The sequence below is a fragment of the Microtus pennsylvanicus genome, chromosome 17 (assembly GCF_037038515.1).
Source record: "Microtus pennsylvanicus isolate mMicPen1 chromosome 17, mMicPen1.hap1, whole genome shotgun sequence".
NCBI classification, from domain to species: domain Eukaryota; kingdom Metazoa; phylum Chordata; class Mammalia; order Rodentia; family Cricetidae; genus Microtus; species Microtus pennsylvanicus.
Window position 1 is genome coordinate 35592029 of NC_134595.1, and position 19470 is coordinate 35611498.

Consider the following 19470-nt stretch of genomic DNA (forward strand, 5'->3'; position numbering starts at 1 on the left):
GGGGCTCTAGTGGAAAACCTGCTAGCATTGTTTCGCTCAATGGGCGTGCCGTTCAGTTGCCTTCTAAATATTTACGTTTATACCGTAGGCTACCGCTGTTCTCAACCTTAGCCAAAGAGGCTGCCCTCTACCATGGGTAAGCAGTTAAGGCACAGTCTCTTAACTGATCAAAGTGTGGAGGATAATTGACTGTTGAGTGTCCATCCCCAACTGGGACATCTCTATCACCCTCCAGCTCAAGACCAGGGAAGGAGGGGGGAAGAACGTAAGAGCTGGATGATGGGAGAATGCTCTGAGATGCTGCCTTCTGGACATGATACAGTCGCCACTCTCATGAACTCCCTGCGCTGTGGCCACCCACACGAGATCAAGAATTCTAACAGGCATCACTGTTCGGACTCAGTGGGTTATAAAAGAAAAAAGGCCAGGCAGTGATGGCACACACCTTTAATCTCAGCACTCGGGAGGCAGAGGCAGGTGGATCTCTGTGAGTTTGAGGCCAGCCTGGCCTACAGAGTGAGCTCCAGGACAGGCTCCAAAGCTACACAAAGAAACCCTGTCCCAAAAACACAAACAAAAAAAAAGGGAGGAGAAGAGGAAGAAGAAGAAAAGAAAAAGGAGAAGATATGAAATGGAAGTGGAAAGGGTTATTTTGGAGGACAGTCAGAAGGAGTGGGAGGGGAGTCAGGGGTAGATAATATCAATACATACTCTCTCTATATGAAATTGTCATGTGTGTATAAAGCACATCTAAAGAACAAGTAAAACATATTCTGGAAAACGTAATTTATTCAATTTTGTCACGAGGTTAGCTCCCTTGTGTACATCCATTTTTGCTTTTCACATCCAAACAAGGAGATATCAAATGTGCACTGGATATAATATATATGTATATATGCACATCCTGTCTTGCATACAATTCATCTCGTGTAGGGGAGGGGACGCCGTGCAGCTTGGGCCACCCAATGTTCACTTGCCAGCTCCTTTACCTTCAGGCTTTCTCTCCATCAAACAAGAAGTGCTCACTCATTCCCTCAGCCCTTCTAGGAAGCCCCCTTCCTTCAGCTTCCTTCCCTGTCCTACACTCATAGGATACAACTGGGCTTCTCCAACCACGTTCCCAGCTATTTCCCGTGTTTACCTTCTCTCAGGCTCTCTCAGAATCCATATTTCTCAACTTCCTGCCCTTCCAGCTGTATTAAGTAACTCTCTAGACGAATGGCTGAGTCTGAAGCCGCACCCAATAAGTGAGTCAAAGCTTCCCAAACTGATGCAGACTAGCAAGTGCAGGATCACTCTAGAGAGCAACAGGTAGAGCTGCGGTTCTCAACCTGTGGGTCATGACCCCTTTGGGGCGTGGCAAGTGATTCTTTCACAGGGGTCACATATCTGATATCCTGCATAGCAGAGGTTTACATAACGATTCACAGTGGTGGCAGAATTGCAGTTATGAAGCAGCCACAAAAATAATCTTAGGTTTGGGGATCACTACAACATGAAGAACTGTATCAAAGGGTCGCAGCATTAGGAGGGCTGAGAACCACTGGTGAGAAGGATCAACAGATAATTGATTGTACAGCTGTCAAGACGGTGAGTGTCTTCCCCAACCCATCCCTCTCTCTCCCTCTCTCTCTCTCTTGCTCTCTCTCTCTCTCTCTCTCTCTCTCTCTCTCTCTGTGTGTGTGTGTGTGTGTGTGTGTGTGTGTGCGTGTGTGTGTGTGTGTGAAAGAGATAGAGAAAGACGGAGATAGAGAGAAAGAGACATAGTCTGATATTTTCATAAGCACGGTCTGTGCATGTCAATAATACCCAAATCGGCAAAATATCCAGTACCTGGCTGTGAGGTTTGAGCATCTTTATATCAATGTCCAGCAGACATTAGAGCATCGGTAATGAAGAATAAGCATTAAGATGAAGAAAGGGTCCTTGGAGCTTGCAGTTTTAATAGGACCCATAGAAGCTGAAGTAGGAACTTTAAATGGAAGTAGAAGCTAAGAGGCAGCAATAGAAAAACTGAAGAGAATGAACACCTTTTCAAGTAGAAACCTGTATTCTTCCGTCTGTGGTAGTGTCTTGCCTGTCGGGCATGAAGAGCTTGCTCCCTACCCTGGTACGTGCATGGTGAAAAGCCATGATTACACCAATCATAGGACTACCAAGAATTTGGGGTTCCTATAAACAATGACAAAGTCCATTTATTTCTCAAGGACACATTTGAATACTCTGCTTACCGAGACAAGATGTCCCAACATTAGATAAGCCTTGCAGGATAGGGTGTCATTTCTTTCTGCTTGGATTTAAGAAATCCTTCTGCCCTCCTCCCCCCACAATGTCCTTTGTGAACCGAAACTCTCAAACCAAGAAAGAAGCATCTTCTAGCTCCAGACATCCATAAAATTTCTCTCTAAACCTGTCTATGGCATCTTTGCCTAGCGTTGACAGAATGCACTTGATATCAAAGCTCAAACTGACTCCCCTGGAGATCCCTCACCAGCCAAGGCACTCCCCTTTATGGCCCTTCTTTCCTACAACACACTTTCAGCACTGGATGGAAGTGGGCTTTTTTACTTTTCCTCTCTTTTTTTCCCAATTATCTTGACTATGGATATGTCCACTTGAGCAAACATTTCATCACCTAATTTAGAGCACTGAAGTGAGTCCCAGGCTCTGGGCTGAGATCTAATGACCTGGTGAGAAAAAAGCACACACAGGTCGCTTTCTCTTGGGTTCTTATAGTCCTTTCCTAATGCCTCCCTTGGACCCAGGCAAGTCCTCTGGCTTTAGAAGTTAATAGCTGTTCCCTCCTCAAGCACAGCTGACAACAGAGAAGGAGTCTGAAAAGACGAGGAGCCAGGTCCCTCTTCTGGAATGTGCTCCAGTTACCTGGTACCCTGGAGTTCTTGCCCAGATAGAGATAAGCCTGCTCCTAGAACCTGGAGGACTTTCTTCAGGTCTATAAACTTCCATCCTAGGCGAGAGGACTATGGGAAGAAACCACTGTTTAGCAAATGGTATGGACAGAACTTGGATGAGAGAATCAGAGTGGTTTGTGGATAGCTCCATCGGCCAATGCAGAATTCAGACAAATCTCAAATTTATAAATTCAAACTCATTCTCCTACTTACTTTGAATCCACAGTAGTCAGATTGAGAGGAGAGAGCTGTATTTAACAGTCTGTTTAGATGGCTTTATTATTTGTAAATATTCTAGCCTACAGTGTGAGAGCTTCTATTATCATCTTTGTCTAAGATTCATAAGCTTTAGGTATGGGTTTGGTCATTGCGCAAAGAGGTATTAATGAAGCAAGTACACAAGGAAATACAAACTCAAACCGCAGTTCCCAGAAGAGCCAATGCTCTGGGCCTAAACTGCTCTTCTAGATCTTCATTCCCAGAGTTCTCCGTGCATCTAGCACATTCCTCTGAACCTTGTAAAACCTTTATTCTATGGTTCAATAACCCACCACACTAAAACCTTCCTTGTCATTCTCTTTCTCTGTGAACAAAGTTCTCAGGAAGCTAGCCCCAGAGGAACAAGAAAGACACTCGAGTCTGCTGAATTCCTCTAGACAGGTTTCCTACTTTTCATTAAATCCAAAGAGTGTGTCTACTCCCGACCTTGCTCTAGACTGAATCCTTAGCCCTGAGCCCCACCTCCAGGCATTCCACAGCCTCCCAGCCTGGCAGGTGGTGTCGTCTCTTTGTGAAGCCACACTTTTCTGACATCTTTTCTGTTGCTTTCTACCTAGCCTCAACCTTTCAGCCGGAATCCGTTTCCTCTCACTTGGTCTTCAACGGCAACAGAGAAGCCTTCCTGACTAATTGGGGAAAAGTAGCAAATCCCCCCCCCCATCCTCCATACCTCTCTTTCTGAATAGGTATCCAACCCACTGGCTGTTTTTAAACCTGTCTCTTTCTTGTTCAGATAATAATGAAACTCACTCAGGCTCATCCCCTGTGTGTTCTTGATCTCTGTCAGGTCCTGTGATGTCTGGGTTAGATGGTGACATCCTAGAAGACCGGGCCACATCTAACGCGTGTCTCTAGCCCCTGCTCGGCGAAGCAGCAGGCCTAGTTGGCTCTTAATAAAGACTTTGGTGTTGGAAACAGAGGAACAGCACTCTGTGCCTAGAGCATTATACGTGCAAGAGAAGCCATCCATGGCAGCACCAGCTCTCCTGCTAGCCTGTGCGCTGGGGCACACCTGAACAAAGCAAGGGGACGCTGTCTCACATGGGAGAGAATAATAACCAAAACAGGACACTGCCGCGGCTGCTGTTGTAGCATTGACTGACTTGGTGTTCAGAGTCATCCTACAAAGCAGGGACTGTCATTATCGTACAAATGAGGAATCGGAGGCACAGTTAGGCCATATAGCTAGTTCATTACTCCAATTAGGGCCATCTGACCTCAGGCAGCCTCACCATGCCAACCACGGTGCACTGTTCTTCTAGGAGGGTTAGACACTAGCCACGAGTAGAGAGTAAGGGGAGATGCAAAAGCCCCTGCCGCACACTCTCGGGGGTCTTTGAACACAGTCTTACATGAACAAATGGCTGAGAGGAGAATGGAATGGCTACTCAGGAACTTTCTAGAATGGAGCCAACAGGTTCTCAAAGTGTACCCCATCCTTCCTTCTCCTCCCAGAACTCCTCTTCTGTTTTATAAACATTCTAAGTCTGCTCACATTTGGATTTTTGAGTTTGTTGTTTCATGCAGAGAGAAGGCTTTCCCCAGATCTGTACCCTGTCGGGTCCTCCTCATCATCTAGGTACCAGCTTGGATGGGGCATTCTTAGGGAGGCTCTCCCTGCTTGCCCTATCGAAGGTGGATGGACTATCTTGTCCCTTCTTTTCATTCATGGTTAACTCATTATTGTGTATGGTCTTGTCTTATTTGTTTTCACTGTGGTTCTCCATCTGCAATCACCTTGTTTACCTACTAGTTCATTTGTCCATTTCTGTGCACACCCCCCCCCCCGGAAGGTCAGCTTCAAGACAGCAGAGATCTCATCTGCTTTTGTTCACTTAGGGAGGTTTAGTCCTGGAGCCATGGCACTCATTGGCTTTTAACCATCAAATAAGCACACACGAGTGAATGAATGCAAAGTCCTTTGTGGAAACCTGCAAATGTGAACCTAACTGAATCTCCCTGGAGCCCTTCACTGTGTTACTGTAAGCACTTTGCAGGAGGAGACCAAATCTTTATTTTTGTCAAGCTTTTGGATCCTCGAGTAGTGGCAAATGAAAGCGTGGTATGTGGAAGGGCAAGTTTTTGGTTCCTTTGTTTGGACAGGTGGAAAAAAACCAAGCCATTCAGCTATTCAGGTTGCAGATCACTCCCCTCCTAGACTAGGGAGAGACAACTGCTTGACAGTGATCTCTGTCTGTCTGTCTGTCTGTCTGTCTGTCTCAACAGAAACTGAAATACAGAAATCTCCACCTGACCCTTCTCTGTCTCCACCTCTCCTCTTTTCTCTTTCTCTAGAGTGCCCCAGCTTCTCTCCTTTGTCTTCCTTCCTCATTGAAATTTTATAAATAAAAGTGAGAACTGGGAAACAACAACTCCCATTTCTCTTATTACCACTGTAGCATGATCCCAGGCTCCTACAGCAAGTAAACCCCCCCAAACACGATAATCCTTTCTTTCTTTCTTTCTTTCTTTCTTTCTTTCTTTCTTTCTTTCTTTCTTTCTTCAAGACATGGTTTCCCTGTATAGCCTTGGCTATCCTGGAACTCGCTCAATAGACTAGGCTGGTCTCGAACTCAAAGATCCACCCACTTCTGCCTCTCAAGTGCTGGGATTTAAGGCATGTGCCACCACCACCTAACCCGTGATAATCATTTTTAAGAAGGGCTTGACTTGGTCCCATCACAGTGAAGACACAGCCCCCCCCGCCCATAATAAGAGAACCCATTCCTCCAGTGATGGTAGCTTTTTTATTCAGTGTTTCATTTATAACACACAGTAAAGATGATGAACAGCAGATGTTCCCAGCCCTTGGTCAGCCCTTGGGTCACAAGAGGGCATTTTAGGGTATTACTAATGATCCCCCTTTGTTTCCAATAAAATGCAGCTTTTCCATGATTGAAAAACATGTTAATAATATGTTAATCCCTTACAAGGTATTTTCACACTTCTGGGCTCTCCTACAAAGGAAGAATATGGAAAGCAAGTGCTATCTCGTGGAAATTGGAATGGAGGCCTAGAGGCATAAAGTTATTTGAAGAATATTTCACAGCAGGTGAAATATTATCTCAGTACACATTCCAAGACTTGCTGTTTTCTAGAGACAAGAGAGCTCTTGCCAGAAGGCACACTTCCAATAGCCCCTGTGATACGCACACATGCGCCAGCCCATATGGGGGAGGAAGAAATAGTTTTGGAAGTTAATAAGCAAAATCACTCTATGTTTTGGGAAAGCTGGGGTCCCTGAATGAGACAAATCCTGACCTGAGCAAGGCTCATCTTTGCTATTAGCCACACACCTTCCACAGAAGCCCGGTACTGACAATGGAGCAATGTCCTACAAGAAAGATAGTGAGTGGGCAACCTGGACCTCCTGAGCCACCAGCATTTCGTTTGCTGCTTCAGGTAACCATAGCCATAAATGGAGGAGCCCAACCCTCAGTCTCTCAGAGAGACTTCTTCACTTCCTTTCACAATGCCTAGGCTGTAGCCCCAGGCATCACCAGTCCCTAAGTGCTTTGCCCATTCAGAGTCAAGAGAGGAAAAAATGAATGAAAATGTCAGCTTCGCCTGTGTCTGTCTCGTAAACTTAGCAAGAAGGGGGCTATCAGGAACACCAATGTGGCACCCTCCTCTACTGACACCTATGCAAGAACACCCAGGATCGCTCCACTTCAAGAGACTGCTGAAGCGGTCACCGAGGTGATCACAGAACCCTGCCCACATCCCTATCAAATGTTGCCGCTCCTCCATCACTAAGGAGACCTGATCTCCAGGTGAGTCTTGTTTTCCTGGGGTTCTTCACTATGTGTTTTCACAATTCAGAACTGTTGTGGATGGATTGGCACATCCATCCAGTGTTGTGAACACTAGACAGCTGGAGTAATGGGAGGGTTGTCTGTGGAAATCTGAATAGATAAGGAAGGGAGACCCTGCCTGACTTGAAGAAAAATCTCTGTCCCATGCCATGAATGGGAAAGTGTAAGGGAAGGGGAGTAGATCTGGCAAGATTCTTTCCCAGTGTCCCTTAAACTCACTCTGGCTTAAAGTATCTCATTCCAACATAGGGAAAATTCAAGGTCACCAAAAAGTGTCTTGGCAAACTGAGGTAGCCTCAAAGGAAACAAACAAACAGGGGTTTTGGACTTCACTCTATGAGACTAGGAAGGGAGAGCATAATCTTGACACAGTTTCAGGAAAGGGAGAAATATGAACGTAGAGGTGACTATGGATTGAGGGGGTTACCAACAAGAAACCAGCTAAAAGTGTTTTTTAGCAACAAACATGAAGGTCCCTCTGAGTCTCTCCACTTCATTGCTTCTGGATCTTCTGTTCTGAGTACTTAGGGAAGTTTGGGGATGGAATTGAAGAGACTTGCTTTGGGGGAGGGTGCAAAATCCAAGTGCAACTGAGCTAGTTATCCAACAGACTCCTTCCGGCACCTATTGGTCAAGCTTCACCAAAACATCACCGGAGAAACTCTAAACACTTACTGTCTCTGACACCAGAAACAGCATAATAGTTCCCTAGGGCAAACAGTTAAGTGGCAATCTTCATGGCCTGGAGAATACCACACACCAAAGCAGGGGAAATGGAAAGGACTCACCTGTTCTGGTCCCTGGAAACAGATGCGGCAGAGGGGAGTCCTCATGCCACTGTCCAGGCTACTTCCTAGAGAGTAGCTGTCCTCAGCTTTCTCCTTACAGAATTCATCGGAGGAAGCACTGCTGAGCTGGGAGGCAGGTGGCCCTGTGGCTGGGCCATCCCAATCATCTTCCACGGAAGGAGGCAAAGGTGGTGGAGGTGGCAGAGGAGGGGTCTCCCTTCCCACGGCTTCTCGAGGGCCCCTCCAGCCTGCCCACCCCCCGGCACCCAGAGCCGGCAGGGTGTTGTTGTTGGCCGCCACACCAGGGAGCTGGGGGTCACCGTGCATGGGCAGGGGCGCTGGAGGGGGGCGCCTCAGTAAGAAAACCTTCAGGTCATTGAAGAGCATTCGGCAGCGGCACTTGAGGAGACCCTGGTGGCGCAACATCTGGGGAGCTGGGGTGCACAATCCACAGCAATAGCGGCCACAGCAGCAGCAGCACCACAGCAGCCCACCCAGGGGCATGAGCATGTGACGGGGAAGCAGAGGACTGGAGAGGGGCAGCTGGAGTCTTTGAAGAGGTGGATAGGGTGGGGCTTGGGGTCCACAGTGTTTCTGTGTTAAAGAAGAACCTCCTTTCTTATTGGCTCTTCTTACAACCCCTCCAAGCAGCAAATAAATTACCTCCTAGACTGACAACTGCGAGCTGATGATTCTGAGCGCTCCTAAGAAAAACGCAAAGTAAAAAAAAAAAAAGTTTTTCTTGTCCTGGCAGCCCCACCCCAACCTCAGACTTAGCTCTGACTGTCTTCTCCTTTCTGTCTTTGACCCCAGAATAGGGGCAATAGAAGAAGCATCAAGACTGAGATGTATGACCAATGTCTACTTGTTAAAAGTTCCCAAGGAAAGGATTGCTAGGTTCTTCTTAAATCTCTAGGCTGTGGTAAATCTCCCTTATATAAAAGGGTGGAGAAGATTATAAATCAAATTTGGAGCAGCTAGATCTGGGCTTAGGGAAACCAGCTCGCTGAAGAATCCAGGACTGCACGTGAGAGAGAAAAGATAAGCTTCCTCAGGTAGTAAGAAGCTTTGGGGGAAGGCGGGGGGGGGGGGTGCAGAGAAGGTTAGGAGAAGTTCTAATTCTCTTGGGCAGAAAACTGGAGCAATTAACCCCCAGTAGCACCAGAGTTGCTTTTAAGAGAGGAACTGGGGAATTGGTTGCAGGTGTAATTGGGCAAAGAGCTTGTGCTTTGCCTATGCAGCCAAAAGGCTACACAGAAGAGGTGGGGTATAGGGCGGTGGACCAGGAAAGAATGTAGGAAAAAAAGATCCTCAACCCTCCAAAGGCTGCTTGCTTCCAGAGCCTAAGGTCCTGAATAGAGGAGGGCTGTGCTTGGGAGAGGGAAGGTGATGGAGTAGAGAAAAGAGGTAGAGAAGAGGGGCGTGGGGAGGGGACAGGAGAAAGGAATAGTTACATGACCTCAGCCCCCAGCCCACTCCAGCTGCAGTCTGTAAATCCGAGGCCCCTCCCCTTGGTTCCATCAAAGGTCCCTTCGGGCGAGGTTCGAGAGCTGGAAGATAGGCAGGTCCGAGCTGGAAAGTGGCCTCGCTTTCTCCTCCTCGTCCTCTTCTGGGTCGCTGTCGTCGTCTTCCTGCTCTGGGTCTGCACGCGACCGGCGCTGCTGCTGTGGCGGCAGAAGCGACTGCTGGTCGGCGTCCTGGTGTCTCCAGGGCGGGAGCTGCTCCTGCTGGTCCTCTGGCTGCTGCCCGCGGTCCAGCGCGGTCGCAACTCCAGGCTTCATGATCCTCCTCCTCTTCCTTCCCGGGGGGCTGGCCCTGAGCCCCCGCTCCCGGGCAGTGCTGCCATGCAACCAGAGACAAGGCAGGCGTGGGGGGTAGGGGCGGTGGGGAAGTGATGGGAAGAATAAAAAAAAAATACTAATGGACAATTCAGTTCTCAGATAATTAGGAAAGAGTGCTTCTGGCGGGTGGGGGTAGAGGAGGGCGGCTGCCAGGTCCTGTCGGCAGCTCTGCCCCCGCTCCCCTACCTAGGGCGGCCTCGGCCCGCTCTCTGCTCCCACCCCCACGCCGCCCCTCCCTCCTCCGGCTGCCTCTGGCTGGCTGGGCTCGCTGCTGTTGCTACCTCTCCTCGCAGATGCACGGACGGACGTAAGGCTTGTTTGCGGTGTAAGCCGAAGGTGGGGAGGGGGAATAGAGACCGTGTGGCCGAGAAGGTCAGGCAGGCGGCACTTGGCTCCAGCTTGGTCCTGGAGAATCCCCAGAACCGTATATAAATATATCTCTTAGAAAAGCCGAAAAGGAAGCAAATCAGATTCCAGCCTGCTGCCAGGTGTTGTCTTCCGCCGTTGCTCAGCACCCGCCGCCGCGACTGCTGCCCCCCTGGCTCAGTTCCCAAAGGGGTGGTGCTGGAAGGGAGGTGCCGGGGCAGTAGACTGACGGTCCGGTCCGAGGACTGGAAACAAGCTTCTTGGAGCGGAGAAGGCACCCAGCTACTTCCACCCGCGCGGCCAGTGAAGCCGCTGCTGCGTTCAGCACCTGGGTGAGTGGACAGCTCCCACCCAGACCCGGCGCGTCACGCTAGTGGGGGCCTGACGCAGACGCCGCTGAGGGATGGAGGAGGGAAAAGAGATGAGAGCGAAAGAGACTGTGAGAGAGCGAGCCAGAGGAGAGAGAACCGTTTGAAGGAAAGGGATGGGGAGGAACCAGGGGAAAGGGAGGTAACGAAGAGAAGGAGGGATTTAGGAGAGGAGGGAGGAGGCAGAGAAGAGTAATAGAGGCAGAATGGGAACTTGGATGGTGGAGTGATGCCGGCACTCACTCCCACGTCTTCCCCCAGCTGGAAAGGATTCGGGTGGACAGTACTATTGGTAGGCTCCCTGCTGGCTCCCTGCTCACTGTACCCTCTCACCACTTCCCTCAGCTCCTATACACCCAATACAGTTGTCTCTTAACCAGGATCCATGGTGCTCTTCATTAAAAGCCCTTAAAGTGAACGTCACTTTGTAAGCTTTGGAAACGATAAAGTTTTGTGACTTCCATATCGAAGCTGGTACATGCTGGGGATTAAATCTGTCATGACTGAAACCTCATGAAAAAGGGGCTTTAAACTTTCAAACAATTTCGCCTTTTAGAATTTAAACTGCAACGGGAAAGGCTGTCTCTCCGTCTCTTCCTTTATCTCTCTATCCCTTCCTCCCTCCTATTCTCTGCTGTGTTTTGGTTTCATAGTGATCCCATAAGCCTGACTCAATGTCTTGAGATGAGGAATATGTTTGCTAGTGACTTATAGCCACCATCACCACAATCTTCAAGCCATCATGTTCTTTTCAGCTGTGAGTCATAAGAATCCAAAGCAATAATACAGCCTCATGTTAACCTATATCCCTTACCCCCCCCCCATCCAAGTCTTCCACTGGGCCACCAGCAAGAAGAAATTCGAAGCTGATTTTAGTTTCCTCTACCTTTTCTTCTTCTGACTTGTATTACCCTACCCATCCTTCTGGAGGAATTTCTGATGAGCAGAAGAGTATCCCTAAATGCAAAGAGCCCCCAAAGAGAAGGAAACCAAACAACGGGCTGCATAAATACTCGGTGTTTACAACTGCAGACTTTGGACATTTATAATTTAGAATTTCTCCCCCCCCCCCACTCACCACTTCTCCAGGGTCACAGACTTAAAGAACAGTGAGTCATCTGCACAGCTGAGCTAATTACGCTAATGTATTTAGATATTCTGAAGCTATAGACAGCGTAGAAAGTAAGATCGCCACGCCAAAATACCATTGGCACGAAGCTCAGTGAATCAGAAGGAAACTGCCCTTTTGCAGATGTCTCTGAATGATTCATTCCCTTGAGCCCTAGGGAGCAAAGGCCGACATCCAGGTCTTGGTCAACCAACCAAGCGTGGCTGCTTGGCTAAATCATGTCCCAGCTCCTGACATGAATGCTGAGATCCTGCTCAAAGTCAGTATCTGAAAATTATGCCAGGCCTGCAAGACGGCTCGGTGGGTGAAAATGCCCACCACCAAGCCTGACCAACCTGAGTTTGATTGCTGGGATCCCTGGTGAAAGGGGAGCTGTAAGTCCTGCAAGTCCTTCTCTGACCTACCATGGCATACACATGCTTCTCCACAGGCACACATGCAATAAATAAATAGACGGAATAAAAAAGAGTGCCACTTCTTTTAATAACCATCCAATAATGCCTAAATGATTGATCCTTGCAGGGACACTGCTGCAAAATGAACTATTTGGAAGCATCTGTCCTCTACACGGCCCCGCGTTGATCTGCCTCTGACACTGTGCAGGTCACTCTCTGTAAAACTGATCTCACCACATGATTGTGTTCCTCCATATGGCTTAGAGTTCCTTGTATGGCCCAGTACTTGCATTTTCATCAGCAGCATCTAAAGTCCAGCAGGTGATCTGGGAAAGAACTGAACGGGTCAATGGCTTTTTTTTTTCAGTAAAACTATATGTTTGTCCCATCAGTGTGAAATGACTGAGTACCTGTCACATCTAAAATTGAGCTTTAAGGTTTTATACCCATGAAATGCTAATTCCAATTGTGTTGTGTTGTAAGCTGGGGTAGGGGACAGAAAAGCCGCATCTCAGAGAGATTTGGAACCTGTATACAGACTGTCCTGTGCCACCCTGTAAACAGAAAGCTGCTAATGATGGGGGCGGGAACACAGCTGGATTGTCTATAGAAAGACAGAACCTTGTGAATTCTGTTTAGAATGGAATACGAGTCCTGAGAAACATCTCACTGACTTAGACTCCCTCAATGTTGAATCATGAGCCTCGAGAGGAAAAGCAACTATAAAGAAAATGTTAAATCAATGGATCTCCATTTAAAACATTCAAAAAACATTTACTGAACACCAATCATCGGTAAGGAACGGTGTTAGAAGATACGGGAATACAGAAATGAATTGGTTAGAACTGCATCCTCAAGAGTCTCCTACCAGAAATACATGCACACTCAAAATTTAAGGCCCACAGAAGTAGATCCAAGTTTAAAGAGTTTTCGGAGTGTTCAGGATAGGGAGGTAATACCTACAGTTTAGCAGCAATTAGGAGAGGTGGGAAGAAGTTGGGGGAGGTGGGGATCGGTGCCAGAGTTCTGGGAAAGCCTTTTTCAGGAAATGACATCCAAACTGATGTTAAAGTTAAAAGATGTAGAATAAAAGGAGAAAGAATTCGGGAGAAGAAAGTCATTCTTGGCAGCAGGAACACAATACGTCAGCTCTTCCACTGGGTTAGGGTGGGAGGCGCTTGGAGGCAAGTAGTTAAAAGAAAAGACAGGAAGGTGATTGGAGCCAGACTACAGAGGGCTCCAAATGCCTCTCGGTGAGAAGATTTATTCATTGACCAGGTACTTGTTTTAATGGCTTTAAAGATTTGGAACGAAGGTGAAGGGCAAAAATAAACTTTATCGCTGAGCAGGTTAATTAACTGGATGGGATTTCATTGCTAACAGGTAGGAAGCAATCAATATTTTTCATTTCACGCCAGAAAGTTCTCAGCTCCTTAATGGATTTATTCTTTTAAACGAGGTTGTTTTCAGATATATTTCATTGCATACAAATATGCTGGGGTCATATGAACTTCAAGAAGAGTGACGGAATGAGAGGCCTAAGGAATAGTCTAGGGAGAAATAGTAGGACAGCCAGAGATCCAATGTGACCCATTCTAGAAACTGTTCTACTTAATTCTCCGAACAGGGAAGCTCCAGGGGCCTCCAGGCTGGCTGTTGTCTATTTGCCTAGACAGAGTGTGCCAAAGGCAGGGGAGGTTTTTACAGGAATTAGAAAGCTCTGAGCTTTAGACCATTCGGCAAGTGAATACTATACATAATTCATCCATATGCTAATCTTTCTTATAAATTGCTCTTCCAAATTCTGCAATATCTTCATTGACCATCTTCAAATGCATGGACTCTAAAGAAAAAAATTGCAGAATTTCCATTAATATGCAAATTATTAATATCTATTCTATACAGGGCCAGATACCCTCTTCATAGGTACTTATATTCATTAAAAAATAGGAATTCTTGGGGCCAGCAGATGGCTCAGTAGGTAAAGTGTTTATTGCATAAGTCTGACAACCCGAGCTCAACCCCTGGACCCCATGTAAAAGTGTCCTCTGATATGCATGCGTGTGCTGTGTCATGTATGGACTCACACGTCACACATGCACACAGAAGGGAGGGAGACGGAATAAATTAAAAAATAAAAATATAGAAACTCACAGAGCTGGAGAAAAGGATTGGAGAGAAGTTTTAGAGCCCTTTTTGTTCTTGCAGAGGACCAGGGCTCAGTTCCCTGCACCCGCATGGTGGCTCACAACCATCCAGAACTCCAGTTCCAAGGGACTCAATACTTTCTCTGACCTCCACAGGCATCGTGCATGCATATGAAGTACACAGACACACACACACACACACGTATGTTCAGCACAGCACTCATACAATCCAATAAATGGATCTAAAAATGTTAAAGAAAAACAAGTGAATGAAATCTCAAGGTCCAAATTAGGAGCAGAAGGAGAGAGAGCACGAGCAAGGAACTCAGGACCGCGAGGGGTGCACCCACACACTGAGACAATGGGGATGTTCTATTGGGAACTCACCAAGGCCAGCTGGCCTGGGTCTGAAAACGCATGGGATAAAACTGGACTTGCTGAACATAGCGGACAATGAGGACTACTGAGAACTCAAGAACAATGGTAATGGGTTTTTGATCCTACTGCACGTACTGGCTTTGTGGGAGCCTAGGCAGTTTGGATGCTCACCTTACTAGACATGGATGGAGGTGGGTGGTCCTTGGACTTCCCACAGGGCAGGGAACCCTGATTGCTCTTTGGGCTGATGAGGGAGGGGGACTTGATTGGGGGAGGGGGAGGGAAATGGGAGGCGGTGGCGGGAAGGAGGCAGAAATCTTTAATAAATAAACAAATAATAAAAAAAGAAAGAAAAACAAGTGAATTCTCACCGGGTATGGCGGCAGACATTTGTGATCCCAGTACCTGGGAAGCGGAGGCAGGATTGTGAGTTCAAGACATCCAGAGCTACATAGTACAATACTGTCAGGAAGAAATGGAGGTGAATAAGGGAGAACGTAGGAAGGAAAGGGGAGATGGAGAGAGAGAGAGAGAGAGAGAGAGAGAGAGAGAGAGAGAGAGAGAGAGAGAGAAGAAATTCTTAGGGGCTACTTCCAAATCTACTGAAAAAGAATTCCTTGGGGAGCAACCTCAGAACATATATTTTGACAAGTGTCCTACCAAAGTGATTGTTTTTTAATGAACATCTTTCACTGTAGCCCAGGCTGACCTTGAACCCACTATTGTAAGCCAGGTCTTCTGCCAACTCTTTATCTTCCTGCCTTTACTTTCAAGTATTGGGATAACAGATTTGAACCACTATATCTGTATTTATTACGTAGTAGGTTTTATTTTCAAATTTTTGGCTTGAAGAAACCAGTCTAAGCTTATGTAGTTGGTCTCTGAACCTGAAGCCCTGAAACGCAGCCTTTTTTTTTTTTTTTTTTTTTTTTTTGGTTTTTCAAGACAGGGTTTCTCTGTAGCTTTGGTGGGTGCCTGTCCTGAAACTAGCTCTTGTAAACCAGGTTGGCCTAAAACTCACAGAGATTCACCTGCCTCTGCCTCCCAAGCACTGAGATTAAAGGCGTGTGCCACTACCACCTGGCCACAGTACAGCTTTTAATTGAATTCCCAGGTGCCATGTGGAATTTTTACATAGCTATTTGTTTGTTATACTGTATTTTATGTCAAGAGAGAATTCAAAATTCAGGCTGGCTTGTGGTAGAGAATGTCTAAATGTCCCCATTGATCCATTCCTCCTAAGATTTATGGCCTTGTGTGTGGATGGACCTGGTGACCAGCTTTTACTACACATAAAAAGGGATGGAGTATCACCTCAGATATCAGGATCCAAAGATGATGGAGGAAGGTCATTGGTTAATTATAATAAAGAAACTGCTTGGCCCTCATAGGTTAAAACATAGGTGGGAGGCATAAACAGAACAGAATGCTGGGAGGAAGAGGAAGTGAGCTCAGAGACCATGCTCCCCTCTCCCGGGCAGACACTATCGATGAAGCTCCGACCCAGGATGGACGTAGGTTAAGATCTTTCCTGGTAAGCCACCTAGTGGGCTACACAGATTATTAGAAATGGGCTAGTCCAGGTGCGAGAGTTAGCCGAGAAGAGGCTAGATATAATGGGCCAAGCAGTGTTTAAGTGAATACAATTTGTGTGTTGTTATTTCGGGTAAAGCTAGCAGGTGGCGGGAGCTGGGTGGCGGAATGCAACCCGCAGCTCCTACAACACAAAGACATTCCCTTTAGTCTTTGCACTGACTCTCTGACTCTTGTGAGCTACAGAGAGGCCTCGTGATAAGATACAGAGGGTAAGTTGGGTGGTAGTGATGCATGCTTTCAATTGCAGCACATGGGAGGCAAAGGCAGGCAGATCTCTGTGTGTTCAAGACCAGCCTGATCTACAAAGCAATTGCAGGACAGCCAAACCTGTTACCAGAGAAGCCCTGTCTTGGGGAGAAAAGCAAGGAAGGAAGGAAGGAAGGAAGGAAGGAAGGAAGGAAGGAAGGAAGGAAGGAAGGAGGAGGGAAAGGAAAATAGAAACAAAGTATCTGCTAGTCCAACAGCTAGAGAAGAACCAAGGCCATGATCCTACAGTTAAGGACTGAATTCTGCCAGTCACCATGTAAGTGAAAGTGGAAATGGACCCTTTTCTGGCTGAGTACTGACATGAGGTCAGAATTGGCCCACATCTTTATAAACATTCATGAAAATGCCTGAACCAAAGGGACCAGCTGAGCTGAGCCTGAATCCCTAATCTGTAGAAATCTTTAGACAATCAGATCTGTGTCAAGCTGTCTGAACTGCACTGTCCACCTCCAACACACGCAGCGGACTGCCTCTCCGTCTGACTCTGTTTTTGAACAGGCATCAGCCTGAACAACTTAAAGGAGAGAAAGTTTTGAGACGCTGTCATTGACTCTGGTGATAGAGACTACATCCCAAATGACTGTGAACTCGTGAGAACGGAACACTAGAGTCATTTTCTCCATGCCTCCTTTGAGGTTTAGACCTCGAGGGCAGGGTTTTGCGGTTGTCTCATGATGATGGCCCATAGTAGCGTCTAAGAAACATTTGTTGAATGGATTGTTCCCACTGCCACCGCATTCATCATCATCACTGTAAGCATAGTTTTCTTTTACTTACGGATGATAAAAATCCCCAGCTATGTTGAGGCCTCATCTTAACCAATATCCCTAGCCTGCTCCTTCCTGAAGTTTGTCATTGAGACACGGAAAAGGAGTAATTTGAAATAGATGCTTATTTCTGCTCCTTCTTCCGCTCTTCATTCATGTCACCCTACCCATGTTTCTCAATGAATTTCTAGTGAAAGTGTCCCCAAATGAGAGAGTAACACATTGAATTTGTGGGTAATTTATTACACAAGTGATAACATATACATAAAGACATTCAGTATCAGTCACTGCGCCCAGGTTTTCTACCCTGACCTTGGACAGTGCTCAGACAGGCAGTTATTTCTCTAATTTTCAAAACCACGACTCTGAAAAACAAGCCCAGAGCTGAGTTCTCACCCTCCGGTTATCAGCCACCATGGTGAGGTCTAGCTGCTTTCCTGCATGAGTTCACATTATCTCCAGATACAAGGACACAGTGATGTCCAAACCATTATTAATAAGAGGTGAGGTAGTGAAATGGAGAAGGTGTTAGAGATCTGCTTCTCTGCAACTGGAAGTCTACACTATTCTCAGAGATAGGAATATAATAGACAGCAAGACAGAATGCTGTCTTTGACCTCATACAGCTTATAGCCCAGCGAGAAAAAAGAGACAAGTAAACAAAATAAGTACAATGAGTTAATTTCCTCTAGTGATAAGGGCTATAAAGAATAGAGACAGAGAAATGGGATAGGGGATGAGTCGGTGGTATGTGTGTTGGCGGGGGAAAGTAGAAATGATCCCTGAATTTAGATACAAACAGGGAGAAGATCTGAGCCTTGTGGCTGTGGGGCACAGCTTTAATCCCAGCACCTAGGAGGCAGAGGCAGGCAGACCTCTGTGAGTTCAAGGCCAGCCTGGTCTACAGAGAGAGTTCCAGGACAGCCAGGGCTATACAGAGAAACCTTGTCTTGAACACCCCCCCCCTCCACACACACACACGAAAAACTGCGTCAGAGAGTTCCAATAGGGCAGTCAGCAAGCAAAGGTGGGAATGGTGGCACACTGGAGCAAGAGAATGATGGCTGGTTGGAGGCCAGGTGCTTGGGGGAGGGGGGGTAAAAGGGTACGAGAATCCTATGTAAAGTCATTAGTAAGGGGGAGTGAGTTCACATTCCGTTCCACGGGAGCATGGAAGCCATCAAAGATTTAAAGCAACAGACCTGAGTCTTGAAAAGATCACTTGATGGCTAGAGGATGTAGCTCGGCGGGAGGGTACCCATCTGAGAGATCCCTCGGATTGCTGACTGTTGAATAATCTGGGAGTAGACAGTATGAACACATTTGGCCACTACATATCTGTATGACTCCAGAGATCGTCTATAAGCAATGCTCCAGTTCCTCAATCTGTAAAATGCTTATTTGAGAACAAAAGAGAAATGAGGTTCTTTCTGGCTTCACCGTTCCATGGTCCTTGCGCGGACCTGAATCCGAGCCAAGTGCTTCCATGTGAGAGCTAGCCTTCAGTTTCCATCCTACCGCAGAGTAAAGTCATCTGACACCAGCTCAGCACTTCTTCCTCCCCATGGCTCCTCCCTGGTGCCCGGAACCACCCAGATGGCCTCTTCTCCCTGCCCTGCTATCTCCCCAGCTTCAAACTGTCTTTCAGGGTTTCCAGTCTGGAGGTGCTTCCGGGGAGAGGACACTGGCCAGCCTACTTCGTATCAACACCAGCCCTGCGACCCATCTCCCGAAACCACAACAGTTTCAGCCTTTCTGAGCTCCTCCTGGGAAGGCAAATGGTATCATTAAATATTCAGTGAGCCTGCAATGAGACAGTGGACACGCCAGAAGGAACCTGCTTCCCAACTGTGCTAAGGGAATAGCTGTCTGCAAAGTCAGGCTCATATGAAAAAGTTAGCGGATGCTTCTCTGGGCTCTTCTTCTGACTAGTCCACTCCACACATGATCCTGGGACTTGAGGGCTTTTGTTCTGCCTGGGGAGGAACCCTCCACAGGCCATACCCCACAAATGGCCTATCTACTTGTTTGTGTCACATGTGACTATGCATGGAATCACAGGTGTCGGAGAAGTATGTATACTTGGGTGTTAGTAGCCTTTAATCAGAATATAATCTGTATTTACTGCAAGCCCCCAGCTCACAGGTGAGCCGTGCTGCATACCCACATGCTGGAAATTTTAGCCATGTATGTATATCCATTTGAACAGAGGGCCCACTTAATGCAGCGTTGCTTTAAAAGAGCCTTCTTAAATAACTACCCAGTGTGTACATCCATGTAGATCAATAGCCAGCCAGATAGATGTATTGATTTTTTAAGATACATACATAGCAATAATAAAATCTCTAAATATATATATCCTATATATCCTCTCCTCTTGGGAAGTTCACAGGATGTGTCTATTTTCTCTATATGGAGAGCA

General features: G+C 46.9%; 1 protein-coding gene across 1 annotated transcript in view; it reads right to left on the reverse strand.

Annotated features, from left to right (window-relative positions):
- Positions 1-8317, reverse strand: part of Marchf4 (membrane associated ring-CH-type finger 4) — a 124587-nt gene extending 116270 nt beyond the window's left edge. The window contains exon 1 of the mRNA XM_075951701.1: positions 7795-8317. Within this exon, the coding sequence (XP_075807816.1) occupies positions 7795-8304 (510 nt within the window). The 5' untranslated portion in view covers positions 8305-8317. The remainder of the gene's footprint in view (positions 1-7794) is intronic.
- Positions 8318-19470: the final 11153 nt, after the last annotated feature.